Source organism: Opisthocomus hoazin, chromosome 8 (genome assembly GCF_030867145.1).
Source record: "Opisthocomus hoazin isolate bOpiHoa1 chromosome 8, bOpiHoa1.hap1, whole genome shotgun sequence".
NCBI classification, from domain to species: domain Eukaryota; kingdom Metazoa; phylum Chordata; class Aves; order Opisthocomiformes; family Opisthocomidae; genus Opisthocomus; species Opisthocomus hoazin.
In genome coordinates, this window is record NC_134421.1 from 30,898,312 (window position 1) to 30,916,090 (window position 17,779).

The 17,779-nt window shown below is 40.1% G+C and overlaps 1 protein-coding gene across 6 annotated transcripts in view; it reads left to right on the forward strand.

Moving 5' to 3' along the window:
• OSBPL8 (oxysterol binding protein like 8) overlaps window positions 1-17,779 on the forward strand; it is a 101,947-nt gene that overhangs the window by 68,331 nt on the left and 15,837 nt on the right. For all 6 annotated transcript variants that reach the window (XM_075429581.1, XM_075429585.1, XM_075429584.1 and 3 more), the window contains 6 exons: window positions 2,142-2,212; window positions 6,481-6,561; window positions 7,552-7,653; window positions 8,880-9,083; window positions 13,928-14,012; window positions 15,150-15,321. In XM_075429581.1, coding sequence (XP_075285696.1) covers window positions 2,142-2,212; window positions 6,481-6,561; window positions 7,552-7,653; window positions 8,880-9,083; window positions 13,928-14,012; window positions 15,150-15,321 — 715 coding nt within the window. The remainder of the gene's footprint in view (window positions 1-2,141; window positions 2,213-6,480; window positions 6,562-7,551; window positions 7,654-8,879; window positions 9,084-13,927; window positions 14,013-15,149; window positions 15,322-17,779) is intronic.

Genomic DNA, 17,779 nt, shown 5'->3' on the forward strand with positions numbered 1-17,779 from the left:
CACTTTCTTGTTGATTCCCATCACTAAGTCTTTTGTACGTACATATAAATAAACAAGTCAAAACTGGAAAGCCATTAGAAAAAGCCTGCGTAGCATTTTCGGTGAAACTTGGTTTTTAACTGGGAGTTTCTTTTGGGTGTGGGGGTGAGGAGAAAACCCCATTACTGTGATTCTGGTGTGTGTTCGACTGCCTAAGACTGCCATCAAATCTAATAACTTCTCAGTGAACTAAGGCAGATCTGTCCTCTAAGGCTTAAAGCAACTTTTGTTTTGTTTCAGCACCTGATGACTGCTGCTGTAGAAAACAGGCTTTTGTATTTGGTGTTGTGTAGGAAATGTGCCTTCTGGCTTCTGGATTGTGACATGCCTGTTTGGGGTTTTCTGCATTCTCTAGTCCTACAAATCTGCCTGTCCAGGTGCATCTTCCCTGTGGTCAAATAGTCTTCTGCATTATAGGTTTTCATTAGCCAAAACCCCCGTCACAGATGTGTTGGAAGGATTTCAAAAAGATGGGTTTCATGAACTGTGCACGGAAGTGCTTCTCTAAAGACATGAAAAGGTTTCTTTCTGTAAAGGCATGTAAAGTTTTCTTAGTGTAAACGTAAAATGAAATATCATTGTATTGCAGTATATAATTTTTTTAAAATACGGTCGCAAAAAAGAATCTCTGCAAAATGTAGTAGGTATAAACAAAAACCTGAAAAGACTGATTACCAGACCAAGACTAAAAGGAATCTCAGGTTTCTCACATAACCTGAAAACCAACCTAATGCCTCTATAACTTAGTGAAACTTCCCAAGATGTGTGTTTGTGACAGATGAATCAGTCCTGTCTTCGAGTTTCTGGGTATTGTAAGTTGTGGAAGGGTGAAGATAGGATTTAAAAAAAAAAAATCCAACACTGCTACAGAGAATTAATAAAAATTCTTTCAAAGCTCATAAAGTTTCCCCGCACAGTCCCCTAAGAATGTGAAATCAAGCTGTTTCTCTGATAAATCTTTTCATTTTAGAGATCTAAGTACCAATTTGTCTTTCAAAATTCAGAACATGTTCAAACTGAAGCACAGAAGAGCTTTTAGTGTCTGTTTATGCAATTTATCTGCTGATGTAATGCCCTCTGGTGGGCTGAAGTTCTGAGGTACCCCTGCCAGAGCTGTGCAAGGCTTTTCCGTGGCGTGGATTATTCCTGAAACTCATGTATGACTTCATGTTTATCTGCCTTCTATCTGGAGGGCATGCAGCTGATGGCATTTTTACTTACTCAGATAAATGCATTGCGCAATTTGTTTTATTCCATTTATAAAAGCTTTATGCTACCACCAATCTCTTCAAAGAAAATGGATCATTGAGATTTTCTGTCTCATAACTGTAGCAGGTTATTTTTCCTTAACATATACTGAGAAGCGAGCATCCTCTTCTGTGGCACACAGCAGCTGCACAGCAGCACTGATGCCAGTTGTGACCCCCCTTTCCGGTCTCACGCATATACTGGCTACAGCCATTGTCTCACTTTGCTTTTTTGGATACTGAGAAGGTGTGGGGTTTGTACTGCAAGTCACTCACAGAAGATAAATGTGGAATTTCAACAACTGTTTTAATATAAAGCCTTGCAGTTAGGCTTATGCAGCGTCAAGTTGAAAGTAGAAATTCAAGGCTTACATAATCAACTTTTTTCATTTTCTTGCAAAAAATTGACTGGCGATCTTAATCAGTGTTTTAGATGTGCTTTCATGTAGGTGGTATTTAACAATTATTTCTAGGTACAGAAATGAACAAACAAAAAAAGGCTTTATTGAGTGTTCTGCTCTGTGTGTGCATATATGCAGATAGGGGAGAATGAAAAGATAAAAGGACAAAAGTTTGCGCACCATATTTACGACTCAGGTTATTGGATAGGGTGCAGCACCATCCAGATAGAGTGGACTGTTCTCACCTCTTAGCGGGTATTAAATTAGTTTATATTGTAGTAGCTGCTATGTTTTCAGCAGACGTGGTGGGCTGGTGTGTATATGTAGTTTGAAAATCCAATTTGCTTGCACTTTTCAATGCTAAACACAATTTGCAAATTTATTTCAAAGGGTAGCTCATATAAAATATTGTGTCTTCGTATCATTTGCAACAATGCTGTCTCTTTTTTTTAAGGTTTTGACAAAGGGAAAGATGATGTGTCGCAAAGCAAAGAGGATACAGCACATTCTATGTCAAAAAGCAAGGTAAGGAAAGCAGCCTCCAAATCTGGCTTCAAAATGTCAGTGTGCAAAGGAGTGGAGTGCATTTTTAATTAAATGCAAATGTATTTAACTTTTGTTGTAGATAATCTCGAAGATTACTCTTCAGATTGGGCAATAGATAAAGGTTAAAGGGAACTTCATAATATAGTTCTCAGGATGACATCACATGAAAATGTACAGTTAATGAAATGTGGAGTCTTCGCACAGTCATCTTGGGGTGCGATGTTGCCTCACTGAATGTAACGATGGATGGAGGCCAACTCGTGCTATGGGACAGAATTTAAAATCCTTGTAAGCTGTAGATGAAGATGCTGTTCATTGAGCTGTATCAAATCTTCTTACAAGAATGTTAAAGAAACTGTACTTGGAAAAGATTTAGTTTAATGGTTTAAGTTGCAAGAGTTAAACATGGTTAAGTGTAATCTGTTGTCCTGTCTGTTGCAAGGGCTTTTCTGTATCTCAGAATTCAGGTATCAAGGCCCGTTTTGTTGAGGCAATGAGAGTGCAAAGGAAAGCAGGCTAAGTAGAATATTAAACTAGGTATAATTGCTATGCATGTTTATGCTTTCTGGTAGTCTTGATAACAGAAATGAAAAAGGCAGAAGCCAGGCAAAATTCATAATCATCATAGCGTAGTGCCAAGATGGAAAAGGCTCACTGAGATGCAGTGAAAACAGAGCACATGCAAAGTGGAGTTGGGAGATGGGCACTTCAGTCGCCAAAACCATAGCAGCTTGGGTGGCTAAACTTTAAAAAGGAAGAAAACATGGACTATACCTGAGCAGTCAAAAAGACTCTTTTTATGTAGTGATCCCAGGTCCTTTCTCTCTAGACCTATGTTTTTTTCTGATTACAATTATGGACATGAATAGTTTGTGGTAGCATTCTTACCCAGATTAAAATGTTCTTTTCTGATGGTATTGAAATAGTATGCACATGATGAGAGGTTTGTGTAAAAAGTCATTGTAGTAGCGTAGAGAAAGATCTACCATCTCTATCATGCTTTCCCAAATCCTTTTCAATTTATAGGTTACAATTGTAGAAGCTGTCAGTTTTAGGGCATCGTATAGGTCACTCTGATGCAACCTTCAGTAGTTGTTGCCTTGTTGCAACTCTTAAAGTGCGTGAATGTTTTGGTCAGCAAAAGTGCCTACCATGTCAATGCACTAAATTTGTATCTAAGGGTTTTTATATATTTAGAATGTGGAATTCCAGGAAAAAATATGTTTTCAAATGGGTGTCTCATACAACAGGAGTCTCTTTCTCTCAAGACATTAAGGGAAACGGGGGAGACGCCGCTTCTCCCCGCTTCCGCACACAGCCCGTCCCGTAGCCCTGCCGCAAGGGCAGCACCGCAGTCTGCCCCAGCCGGCCCTGGGCACGGCCAGGCGCACCCCCGGGGGACGGGGGGACTGCACTCGAGGGCTTGTAACAGACTTTTCTGTGATATTTCATGTGTGTCAGAGCCTTAAAGAGAAACATTAGAGAGATGGAAGGAAATCAAAGTGGCTTAAAGATTAGAGCAGCGTTTCCCTGCTTAAATGGCGTCACCAGAATTGCACTGGGGTGAGCAGGTTAGTTTCTGCGGCTGACACTGCAGTTGTGTGGCCTGTAGCCAAGCATTTCAAGCTGTTGGTGTCTTAACGTCTGGCTTGGAATCACAAATCATTGTGTCTTTCAGCTTTACTGCATCCTAGAGCCTCACTTGTCAGGGAGGTCAGGGAAGCATACTTTACCATCCAGCTTGCTTCTGATCGAAATATTTACGTCGGTCCAGAAACCTCTAAATCATTTTTGACTTGGAAATCAAGTTAATACTGTCTCTTTTAACTTGGATTTATTTCAGACTCTATTAATCATTTATCTTTGACTATCCAATTTGGCTTTTCTCTTCCTTGTATTTTTTTTTCTTGGTTCTTGTCTGTCTTAATTCTTTGTGTGCTTCGCCATTACTTTTGTTTGTGTCTTTCTGCTACTGAAGACAAGGTGAATGTTCCTACTTCTGCTAATATTTTTCTGCATCCTTATTTTTGCCGTTACTGCATGTGGGGCTTGATAAGAGTAGTGATTACTTTATAACCCACAAATAAACTTCAGGCTAACAGAAGATGGTAACTGTCACAGCTGTGGAGGTAAAGTAGCAGCCCTGCTATTTAAGTAAGGGTGGAAAAGCAGTGATGAGACTTGCCCAGAATCTGGTACTGAATGTACCTCGCAGGGAGTTGCAGAAAGGTCTCTTAAAATGTTTTCTACTGTTAAGTTTTGATCCTGTTCACTTTGTGGGGATGTGACAATGAGACAGTTACTAGCTTAAAAAGATACGAATCACAGATCTGCCTCATAATCTGTTGGACAGGTAAGCGTGTACCTTTATTCAGTGTCATATTAGCAAGCTTTAAAACTGAGATACTGAGAAGATGAGTTTTTGTAACCTTTAATACTTACTGGTTTGGGGCTTTTATATGCATGACCTTTAGATTGCATTAGCTTTCTGTTAGTGAACAACTAGAATATTTATGAATGTTTTACTTAAGTTGCTCCATTATAGCTTGCATAATGAGTTCATTACCTCTTCTTATGTGACAGTGATAAGCATTTTTCCCTCTTCTGTTATTACATTTAAAGTACTACATTTCCTTTAACTTCTAGACTGAGGAATTGAATTTCACATCATATGGTTGTCTTAAAAGCTAAGTTTTGAGGGGTAATAACATATCTTTAATATAAAATGAAGAGGTTTCCTTCATTTTTCAAAGATGTATATGGAATTTAGAAAACATTTACTTACCATTGAAATGATTTTGAGATAAAATTGTTTTTTGCCAGTTATTGCACATATCTTATTGACACTAGCTATCTGAGTAGACTCCTGTAAAGTCTTCATTCTGAATTAAGGGCATCAAAGTAGGATCAAAGTTAACTTGCTTTGTTCCACTTGTGAATCTTTAATTTTGATTTATTTGGTTTGAGCAACTTATGTGTTAAGAAGAGTGCTCAAGTGAGCTGCTTTTATTACTGCAGTAAGTTTTCTCAAAACTTGCGTATTTTTCAACTGTCATTTTGTAGTATTCCAAAATGGAAATTTGGTGAATAGATTTAGCATTGTAAGCGGAGCTTTGAAACGACTAGTCAGAAATGAATAGCTTGAGAATTTGAGAAGCAGTTTTCATAAACTGCCCTTGAATTTACACAGTCTAGAAGGTTACATTGACCTTTTCCTTTTCCTTTCTTCTGGGCAGAAGCTTTGGGTCCATCAGGCTTATATTTCAGTGCACAAAGAAATGCAGCTCTTCGTAATGTATCTGAAATTTATATGTAGTGAATACCTGCTCAGTGTTCTCTGAGTTGCAAGAGGAAGGACATGATAACTCTGTGAGAGACTCCTCTTTTTTTTTTTCTTTTTTTGAGCTCAGTATCCCAGGATGAACCTTTGGTGGCTCTAGTTCCCTTTCAACTTGTAGGCAACAGATGCCAAGGAATAACCTTTGAACCTTACAAGATGTGGGGAGAGGCGGGAGGGAGAAATCATGTGGTGCTGAGGCAGCATATTGTTCTGCCATGAACAAGGACTTGGGTTTCATGGACAAACCTGAGACTCGTCCCCCCATCTATCAACACTGTGAGCTTCTTGAAGATGACTTGCGAAAAGTAATCAGAGCGTGGAATTAGGGAGGAAGGAGCAGGACGAGTGCCATTGGTGGTCAGTTGTACTCTGATAATTCGTAGAACAGTGAATCCTAGATTGGAGAGGCTGTATTTTGCTTCATGGGTCACGGGGTAAGTGCCTCTATAGCAATCCATTCAGAGGAGCTGTCAGGTTATGAATGAAGAAATTGGAATTTGTATGTCACAAGAGCCTGGGAATGACTCCTGTATTTCAGTACTGGGATTCTGCTAAAACCTCTCTGCTCAAATAATGCCTGACTAGTCAAGACTGCAACGTATGAAGTAACGGGCTACATGAGCTAAATATTTACTGTATATAGTTCATTTGCTTCTGGAAGAATCTCAGACTTCTTTGCCATAAAACCCTTATGAAAAAAGACTCCATAAATAGGTGGTGAACAGCTCATGTTACAAGTTCTGGTTTGTTTTTTTGTCAAGTGGGAGAAACGTTAGAGAAGTGAGTGGGAATGGAAACCTTGCAAACATAACTGTGTACTTCAAACACTTTCTAAAGTGCCTACGACAGTATTATATCCTTGTATCTATACTTGTCATTTATTTATTATGCATTTTGTGACTTTCAGTCTGAATCCAAGCTTTTCAATGGCTCTGAAAAGGACATCTCATTATCTTCAAGCAAGCTTACAAAAAAAGAATCTCTCAAGGTGAATTAATTTCCAAGTAACTTCTCATGGACTGTAAATGCATTCACACAGTTTTACCATATTCTCTAACGAGAAGACAAAAATGCCAAGTAGTGATGAGACCTCTATGAAATATTGAAGTATTGTGAGAAGTAGTGGTGTTGAGTCTCTTCAAATCTTATTGTCCTATTACTTGGTTATGGGCTTCTATAACGCAGTCTTTAAGATGGCACAAGATTGTAGGGTAACTCGGAATATTATAGGATAATTGAGGTTGGCAGGGACCTCAGGACATCTACATGCAATGGAATCATAGAATGGTAAGGGTTGGAAGGGACCTTAAAGATCATCTGGGTCCAACCCCCCTGCCATGAGCAGGGACGTCTTCCAGTAAACCAGGTTGCTAAACTGAGTTATCAAATGAATGACAAACTGAATTATCAAAGCTACAGTTTGCATGTAGTACCTGTGGTTTTTCTATTGCCTTCTTTCCCCTGTGTTGTAACAAGACCTAAATCTGCTGTTTGGCAGGAGAAACATAAAATTATTTGCCTCTGAAAGAGGGAGATGCATTCCTGCAAATTTCTGCTAGAGAGGGAAAATAGTTGGTGGGTAAAGACTACTGATCAGATAACAAACCTGTAAATCTGAATCTGGCCCAGATTTAGTTTTGTATTTTACACTAGGAAAGGAAGGGGACGAGGGGAGTTGTTGTTTGCTTGGTTGGTTCCCCCCCTGTGATTCTAATGGGAGTTTCAAAGTCCTCAATCTTAAAAATAAATTGCTGAAGAACCTGAAGTTGGTTACGTGGTAGCTGCTGTTGAAACAGGGCATGAAATAGTTGTTCACACCTTGAAGTCCAATACTGTGTTTTAAAGCTACTTCTCTGTATCTGTGTTGCAAATTGAATTTAGGAGGTTTTTCCTCAGCGGGCATTGATAGGTGTCTTTTAGTGCTCCGATTACTGGCTTATGGCTGTGGCATTGTAAATATTTTTTTTATTATTTACAGGTTCAAAAGAAAAATTACAGAGAAGAAAAGAAGAGAGCTACGAAAGAATTACTTAGCACTATCACAGACCCGTCAGTTATTGTTATGGCTGACTGGTTGAAGGTCAGAATCCAAGTGTGAAACCTGAGTTGACGACGTAGCAGCTGCTTGCTGCTTTCTGACCAGAATAGAAAAGGCTCAATCTTTTACTTACTGTTAATGTTTTTCTACAGAGCACAGCAGGCACTAATTGCATCCCAGCGTCTCTGTGCTCAGATTCCTAGGGGAATAATGGAGGAACCTAGCTCCCACTTACTGCAGTCACCATAGTCACATGCATCTTGTGTGTATACCCGTTAACTTCAGATGAGCTGGCTTCACGATTCTTATTCTGTCCTTTTTATTTTACACTTTGAATTGAAGCTCTGTTACATCTGTAACAATAGCGAAAGTGGTTCAGTTGTATTAGATACTTGAATACAGATTTCTTTGTGTGTTTCTTTCTGGTAATTCTCCTTTTCTCACTGAAGAACTACTGTCCTCTAATACTGGTGCAAAAGGTGACGAATTAATTTCTCAAAGATAGCAGTCAGTGTCATCGACAGTAGTGCAGTTTATATATTTGTATATAACTCCTTAAATTTGAAATGTATTCCTTGGAAATTGTTCAAGAAAAAAGATCTGTTACCCATTTTTATAGTTAGCTCCAAACAGTAGCATGTCTGGAAAAAGTTTTTCCAGTTTTTGCAAAAGTCAGTGTAAACAGACTAAAACCTTGCTCAGAGGTAAAACTGGCATTCAGTCCTACAGATGCAAAAATAATTAAGATCCAGAGCTGACATTCAGTCTAATCAGATATGCAAGTTCAGAGACTTGAAAGGATCTTATGTTTCACATACGGGTTGAAGCTAACAGCTGTTACAAGAGGTTTTGTCTAAGAAATTTAAATATATCTGAGTTAAGTTGTAAATACCCTACATTTCTTAACTGATGTCTGCCCTGCTTTCGAGAAGCTCTGTTTCCCAAGATTATGTTGTCTTCATGTTAGTGATAACATATGTTCCAGATAGGAAAATTCATGAAGGTTTCAGATAAATTGCCATACTTCCCATATCTGGATGTGTTTATACCCATTTGTAGAATAAGTATTCATTAAGAAAGAATAGAAGAGTGAGCATTGAAATTGTACTGTTGTATTGTCTTTGATAAATGTGGGTAAACTTTTGATAAACCTGAAAAACTTTGATTGAAATAGAAACTATTAAGTATTTTAAATTTAGATTTTCATTTTTGTTAAGGGGGATGGTTTTGGTACTGGCTTCACTGAGCTATAATTATTTTTCTTCTAGATTCGTGGTACCTTGAAAAGCTGGACTAAACTGTGGTGTGTACTGAAACCAGGAGTGTTGCTTGTTTACAAAACCCCTAAAAATGGCCAGTGGGTAGGAACGGTGCTCCTGAACGCTTGTGAACTCATTGAGAGGCCTTCTAAAAAAGATGGCTTTTGTTTCAAGCTCTTTCATCCTTTGGAGCAGTCCATATGGGCTATAAAGGTTAGTGGCAGCGTATGTGGTTCTTAATGGATAACTAGCATTAGCCAGCTACGAGTAAAGGCAACCTTAATGAAAAGCTGAACTGCATTTTCTGTTATAACTTTAATGGTTTGTTTATGCTGAATGTAAGCCTTCAACATCTAGTACTCTTCACCATAAAAAGTATATGATTTATGCTGTTCTATATACCCAAATAGCTTCAGAAGTGTGGTGTGTAGAAGGATGCTGTTAAAGAGGTTAATGCCATCACTGGCAATCATATAAATGGAAGGAATGAGTGTATAATGTCTTATTTTACATCAGTCGCATCTGAGAAATTGAGGAGGGAAGTGATTTGCCAAAATGAAAGAGTTGAGATGTGTTACAAACATTTCTCGGCTTCCAGCCCTGTATTCCTGCAATAAAATGTCAGCCTAGTTCAATTTGCTTCTAAGAGTAGAATCTCAGATGACTTGCTTGTGCAGTAATAGCTTATATTGCAACTTATTAGCCAACTGTGTTCCTTTTTGACTACAATTTTAGAAAGATAAATGTTTTCCTTCAGTTCTGATGTCTGTTTGCTTTGTCATACATGGCATAATATTGTGAGCAGCTCTTATCTGTAAGTGTTGAAAAGCACAGTGTGTTCTGCACCGCAAAGGTTTATTTCAGGTTCTCCTAAGAATGTTTAATGTTTGCTATTACTCATTTTTTATACTCTAGTAAACAAACTATTGTAGTCTTTGTTTTGTGCTTGCATATGGAGAGGGGGTGTGGAAGCACAGCACAAGTGCTTTTTACCTCCTGAAATGACATCTTACTTTAGATTAAATTACTGTACAATATTAGGACCCTTGTCATAATAAGTTAATTATGCCCCCTGCAACGTACATCTTCAGATAGATACTAATGGTGAGATTGTGTCCAGTGAATCATAAATTGAAGCAGATGTACTGTCACATCTGTAGAATATGCTGCATTCATTTTTGTCTTCCTTATCTCAGACTGGGAAGTCAGACAGCTGGAATAATTCCTGGTGTTTGTTTGCGGTCTTTCTGAATTGTTACCATTATCAGCGTTATCTACACTTACCGAACTTAGATCAAATCTTTTGTAGTTGCTTATGAACAATTTTATTTTGATATTGCTTAGGAGAAGGTTTCGCTAATTAGCGGTGATCTCAGATTTGCAGAACACAAACTTCATATCCTTGTTCAAAGCTATAGGGTTTGGTGTTAATGTGATTTAATTATTTATGATCGTGTATACATACCTTGCAAAGTGGTGGCCTGTCTGCAGAAGATCACAAATCAGTCTTATATTTCTTTATTGCTTGGCAATGCGAAATGGATTTGTTTGTTTTTTTAACTAGATATTTAGAATTTAGAGGACATGCCCCACCAGATTTTTACTTTTTTAAGGTAGGTCAAATGTTGAACCTGAACAAGTTGATATTGTCCATTCTAAATGTGCTGAGAGCTGGAGTGGCGTTTGTTCATTTTGGTATGGCTATTTGCAGTTGAGAATTACTGGATTTAATTAGATGAAAGGCCTTGAAGTTTGAAACCCTTTTTTGCCTTGTGTACCTAGTCAGTGATAACATCTTAGTTACAGATTTATTATCATGAGGCAAACTTTCATAAGCACAATAGCAATTGACTGATTTACAGAGTAGATTTACTGTAACGAGCCGAAAGTCTAAGGCAAAATGAGCCTTGTTTGCAGTCAGTGCAGGAAGATGACATTGCAAGAAACATTTACACATGTTTAAGTACTGCAGAAGATTTTCTCACTCGAACACGCTTCCCGTAGTGTGTCCTGGCAGACTGCAAATTCTCTTCTGCAGTAGTTTGTGGCCAGTCACTTCACATGCTCCTTTAAGCCTGTTGCTGTGGTCTTTGGTGTTCCTCCTGCACTCTGAGGTAGCTGATGCACTGCGCCTTGTTCTGTCTTCCTCGTGTGCCTGGTCCTGATGCCATTCCAGTTTTCTAAAATTAGTAACTAGAAAAGTTACTGCAAATAATTTTTCAGAGTAAATTTAGTCAAGTGTGACTGCTTATCAGTTTTTATTGCTTTCTCTGAATGTTCATGGCATTTGAGTTTTATTGGCATGAATATTCTGTAGGATGTAAACTGCAAAGTTTTTTAATCTAGTGGAATTTTTAACTTGCCCTTTATCTTATATTGGAGTAGTTGTACCGTCATTCTGTCAAGAACAGACATTTCAAATAAAGTCACCTTACAAATGGAAACTAATGTCTCTCTTGTACAGAACACTAACAAGCTGAAAACTGGATTTTGAAGCCGTAATGAGTGATATCAAAGAAAAATGTCGAGTGCTTTTGGAACAATAATCAATTAGAGGAAATCAAGATCCACGAGCAGTCATTCCAAAATAAGTCAACCTACTTAAATGTTTGCTGCAAATTATTCATTTGGTTTCAGTGCGTTGTCAAAGCACCCAGGGTAGTATAGCTTTCTTGCATTAAAAAAAAAAAAAAAACAAACGAAGAAAACAGAAAAACACCAAACACCAAAACCACACTTCGTCTCTAAATTATAGTTGTTTGGTACAGAGTAAGTAGTGCACCCTGCACGCCTACAGTATAACCCTAAAGGGGAGATGTCTGCCCTTAGTCCTCGTCCTGTGACCTGAGAGTTCCGAGGACTTGGGATGGCTGTGCCATCACACGGTACTGCAGTCCCCTCTGCCAGCCCTGCCCGGTGCTCTCCCTCCCCGGGGCTGGTGGGAGCGAGACCTATGCCCTGCCCGCTCGCCCGCGGGGCCAGGGCTGCTCACGCGTGGGGATCTCTCCTAATCCCTCTGTTGCTGCTTCACCCAGCTCTTCTCGTAGGAGCACCTTTCCGCTCGCTCAGAGGGGGACTGAGGTTTGGAGTCTTGTTTCTAACACCCCAAGCTGCTGTTGGTCCATGCTGACTGTGTGGGAGTTTCTGAACATCATTTACACCAGCACTAGCTTGCCTGTATTGGTACTTAAGTGCCACCAAGACTTCTTGTTACCCGCCTCTCGCCCTCAGAAACGTTCTGGCTGTTTCATTTGCTTGCTTCCAAAATATCTGCCTTTATCTGCTTTTGCTCAAAACTTCTGCTGGCTTTCCTATTCCCTCTTCTAAGCCTTGTACTGGCTTTTCATTAGTCTTCTCTAGGGGAAATCGGTCAAGAGCAAAATGTGTTAACTGATCCGTTAGGCAGGCTTAACCCAGCTTTCAATGATAGCTTCAAGTATGTTTAATACAGCCCTCTTTGCCTGTCAGTTGTCTTAAAGTTACCATAGGTAAACCTTTTTTGAAGGGGATTTAAAATGGTTGTTTAATGTTTTATTCCAAAATGAAGCTTAACAGAAATGGAAAGGTCTTTTGGATTTTTTTTTTCTTTTAATTTGTGAAATAGTGAAAATTAAACTTTGGCATTTGACATCCTCTCTTTGTCTTTTGGCTGAACATAATGTCATGGTGTCCTGCTGATGCCCTTTATAGGGAGTCTTAAGCATCTAAATGTCTTTTATGGACCTAGGCAGCATCATCTTTTTTGTTTTCTTACTTAAATGCCAAGCCTACAGTTAGGCACCTAAATATCATGTGGAATTGACTACTGGATAGGTAGAGAGGTGGAAGGGGAAGGAGGGAGGGAGAAAGGATTAATGGGTTCCTATAGCCATCCACAGTGTTTGGGTGGGAGGAGTTATTTCACAGAATCACAGAATCACAGAATAGTAGGGGTTGGAAGGGACCTCTGTGGGTCATCTAGTCCAACCCCCCTGCCGAAGCAGGGTCACCTACAGTAGGCTGCACAGGATCTTGTCCAGGCGGATCTTGAATATCTCCAGAGAAGGAGACTCCACAACCTCCCTGGGCAGCCTGTTCCAGTGCTCCGTCACCCTCAGAGGGAAGAAGTTCCTCCTCATGTTCAGACGGAACTTCCTGTGCCCCAGTTTGTGCCCATTGCCCCTTGTCCTGTCACTGGGCACCACTGAAAAGAGCTTGGCCCCATCCTCCTGACACCCACCCTTCAGATTTCCATTTTATTTAAATATCGATTGACTCATCTGTCTTCTGAAGACAGGCCAAAGTCATGCATTTCTGGAGCATAGGATGCTGCTGAGACACCAAACACGTTGCTATATAAAATAGGCATGAAGTGGATCACTGAAGAGGGCCTCCTGTTCTTTGCAGGGGTTTGGCTTGCCCTCGTGTCTCTCTGTGCTGCGAACCATGGCATCCTCGTAAGAATTGAGAGGAACCTTTGCTCTCTTCAAGAGCAATGGGACTGGAGGGGAGCCAGTTGCTGTACGAATGTGGGGTCTTCTACTAGGCAGCATTTGTTGTAAATCAGCTCTCTTAAACCATCCCACAGACATGCCTTTTGTTTTGCTTGCTTTCAATCTTACCTCTTCAGCTGGAATACCGAGCTGCAGAGGAGTAGCTTGTCCCTTGTGATCTGTGTACACCTATCTGTAGGAATCCCCAGACAGTAAGGGTGACACCCCGTGGTGTTCCTTTTGATGCTTTTGTCATCTTGCTATAAGTAGCATCAGCAGAGCGTTTCCAAGTTACTGTGACAAATCTGATTTACAAAAAAAAAAAAAAAACACCAGAAATTATTTTAATCCCAAAGACCGTTCTTTTTAAAATGGGGTTGAATTGGGAGCTATACTTAGAATGAAGTCTTTGAAGAAGAAATCCCGTAAAAGAGGGCTGTCCATCTTTCCATTCATGTCTTCATTAGATGTTGCTGAGTGACAGTAAATAGCCCTGCAGTGTGTCAGCTTGTTGTTACACTGAATGATGAACTGTAAAACTGAATTAAAATATCTGATGCTGTTGCTTGTTTTGTGTATTTCAAGGGTCCCAAAGGTGAAGCAGTTGGTTCTATAACTCAGCCGTTGCCCAGCAGTTATTTGATCATCCGAGCTGCTTCAGAATCAGATGGTAAATAGACATTTCTGTGTTTTTCCACAGTGACAGCAGTTGGTTATTAGAAAGAGATGGCTTCAGTTGTTTCACCATGCCTATTACAGCACTATGATTGCAGTTTGATCATTGCTACGGTTAACCCTTAACTTAGTGCATTCAGTTGTGTTGGTACTAGTATTTTTCATTGTTATTCAAGGAAAACTTTGATCAGTAGGAACTCTCATTGAATTCCTTGCAGTTGCCTTGTGTTGGCTGGGTCGAGGAGGGAGAAAGGTTTATTTCAGATTTAACTATATTAATATACGTCTAAAGTGCTAGTGTGGGCGTACCTTCTAATGAAAGCATTTATCTATTACAAAACACAGTAGTTGCACAGAGTTCTAGTAGTAAAAATTTCCTCAAAATACAGTTTTGTAACATGCTTCATCACTGGGAAGGTGGTGGTCATTGCCAGTGCAACCATCTTCAAAAGCTACTATGTGGAAACAAAATTTAACACTGTTACGTAACCTTTCCAGTAGCTGCTTTCCTTCTACTGGTTAATTAAGCATACCCCTGCAGACTTTATAAATAGGACTCTATTTGCCTTCTGTATTTAAAAATGGATTAGATTCAAGGAAGTGCAGAAATAAGGAGCGGAAAGAACACATAAATTTGTTTAGTTACTTTTTGAAAAAAAAAAAAATTAGAATGTCTGCTGTTTTATATTGAAATGGCATTTATATGCTATCATTATAGCTCCTTTTCCACATTGTTATTGTATTACACGAGCAGATTTTGCAAACTGATGCAGTTACTTAGTCTTCAAACTAGAGCAGGGCTGTAGGCAACTTTGGAGGAATTCAACAGTCAGGGCTGGAATGGAACCACACTTGCATTAAGGAAGAAATGCTGGAATGTGCTCTGACAGAATCATGATTTACCTTGCTTGTCCTACCCTGAAGCATCCCTTGTACCAGAGCTGGGTAGTTGTGAGTTGTTTTCATGTCCCCACCAGATTATAAAATCCAGTGCAAGTAACATGGAAGAACTCTGAAGTGTGTCTTCAGAGGCAATGTAAGAAGACCCAAAAGGACTGTGAAATTAGGAGATGGAAGTTGTATAGTTCAGTTAAATCCATAATCTTTAGTCTAACAGTAAATTTGTGTTTAGGCAGGTGTTGGATGGATGCTTTGGAGCTGGCACTGAAATGTTCGAGTCTGCTTAAACGTACAATGATTAGAGAAGGTAAAGAACACGATTTGAACTCTTCAGCAGACAGTACTCATGTCTCTTTCTATGGTCTGCTTCGTGCTAACAACTTGCACAGTGGAGAAAACTTACCGTAAGTGAATTAATTACTAAACTTGATTGTCCTTTTGGCAGAACCTTGTAGTCATAGCTTCTTTACAGGGAGAATCTCTTTCTAAGGTTGCAGTTCTTTTTGCTCCTGAATTTTCTTTATATGCCTTATTTGCACTGTGTTTTATACGGTGTGGGGATAAAACGAAAAAACCTTTTCTGAAGCGGATACAGAGGAAAGTTTGGCCCAAGGAACCCAAGGTTGAGTATAGTCACATCAGTAAGTTGAAGTATTCAGTTAAACTGTTAAAGTTTTAATTTTTTGTATCTTGAAGCTGGTCTGTCTTGTTAGCTTCACCTGGAAATAAGTTTAGTACATGTGACAAAAGTCACTAGATGTGACTATAAATTGCTATACTTTGGTTAAAGAAATGAGTAATCCTACCATTATTTTAGTGGTTTCAGCATGCCTCAGCTTTGAATCATCAGATAGATGAATAATGATTCAGTCACCCTATTATTATATTAAATTAAATGCACAAAAATTGAAATTACCTGGTATCACCTGGTATCTAGTGTCTCAGTGCCCTTGAGTAACTCCATGTTTATTTCAATAAATACTTTCAGACAGATTTTGGGAGCATGAGCTTTTATGTAAATACATTATTAAACAAGCATGGTGATGAATGAATGGTGTTTTCAAACACTTCAATTGTGGTACCAAACTGCATTAGAAAATACGAAAGATGTAGTACTTTATTTGAAATAACTGGGTCTGAAGCTTGCGCTATGCACAGTTTCTCTCAGTAATTTTCCACCAATTTGATGTACTTTCAGGTCAACATAAATTTTCAAGTAATCCCTCCCACCCATGAAGGTTTAGCTGCCCATCTGTCTTTTCTGGGTGGGCAGGAATATTGTACTGCCATTAAGAGTATGCTCCTGTATTTGAGACAGAAGACCTGGACCGGGAGAAATGCAGTTTTTTCTGGCATAGTCTGAGAAATGCAGAGAGAAGGCAACTTCTTGCCCCCAGCCCAGATTCAAGGCCTTATCCAGATGACCAAGCAGGCTCAGCTACAGTTTTGCTCCTTCTGTTATCTCATGGAAACAATAAAACTGCTGTGTACAATTCAGCTGGAGATCTGTACTCATGAATAGTAGTTTAATATCAGCAGCTGGCCCAGATTATAATCACAGCAATTAGCTACAACTGTTAAGTCTTAATTAAGACTAATGGTTTAATTAAGTAGATCTTTGGATATAGCATATTCTAAGAGTATTTAGTGTGCTTAACTAAGCAACAAAACCTGCCGGCCTACTTTTAATGGGGTTGGCAGGAGAGGGAGAAGAAAGGTGAAAGCAATTTTAGCTTCAACTGCACGCTAGCTTTTTTAAGTGCATTAATAGCAGGAGGAGGTCCAAGGAAAACATTGGACCAACATTTGTTGAAGACGATCACCTGAAAAAGAGGGATGAAGAAAAAGCAGAGGTATTCAGTGCTTTGTCTGCCTCGGTCTTTGATAATACTGGTAGACCTTGGGGTGTGCCCAGTCCTCTGAGTTGGAGGACCGCGACTGTGGGAACAGTGACTTTCCATTTGTGGACACTGAAAATTGTAAGAGTCCAACTGTATCTGACGGGATTCATCCCAGAGTACTGAAGGAGCTAGTGGACGTTACGGCAGGACCCCTCTCGGTCATCTACTGAATGTCTTGGGAGCCTGGGCCTGCTGACTGGAAGCTAGCCAGCGTTATTCCAATTTACAAGAAGGGCGTGAGGGAAGACCCGGGAAAATACAGATCTGTTAGTCTAACCTCAGTACCTGCAAAATTATGGACAAGATCATATGGGGTGCTTGTTTTGGTTTCGGCTGCCACCGGCAACAAAAGCGCCACGCGGCCGCCCCTCCCCCCACCGCGGTGCGGAGGAGAATGGAAAGAAAGAGGCAGAAACTGGTGGGTCGGGATAAGGGCAGTTTAACAGAACAGCAAACAGAGGGAACAGGAACAACAACGATACAGATAAGGAGAAAACGACAAAAACAGACCCGCTCTCTCGGACCGCACCGGCGCCGCACGCTCCCGAGCCGCGAGTGAGTCCCCGCCGCGCCGCCCCCCCCTCCCCCCCCCCCCCCCCCCCGGAACCCAGCGTGACGTCACATGGTATGGAATACCGGGCTCTGTTTGGCCAGGTGGGGTCAGCCCCCACCCCCCGGCTGTGCCCCTTCCTGGAGTCCGGTGAAAATTAACCCTGTCCTGGCCAAACCCAGGACAGTGCTATTGAAAGACATTTAGAGAACAGTGCAGTCATCGGGCACAGTCAACATGGGTTCACAAAGGAAAAGCTAGTCAAAAGAGGTTGATTATCCTGCTGTGTTCAGCATTGGTGCAGCCTCACCTGGAGTACTGTGTGCAGTTCTGGGCCCTGCAGTTTAAGAAGGATGTGAAGGTCCTTGAATGCGTCCAGAGGAGGGGAACAAAGCTGGTGAAAGGGCTGGA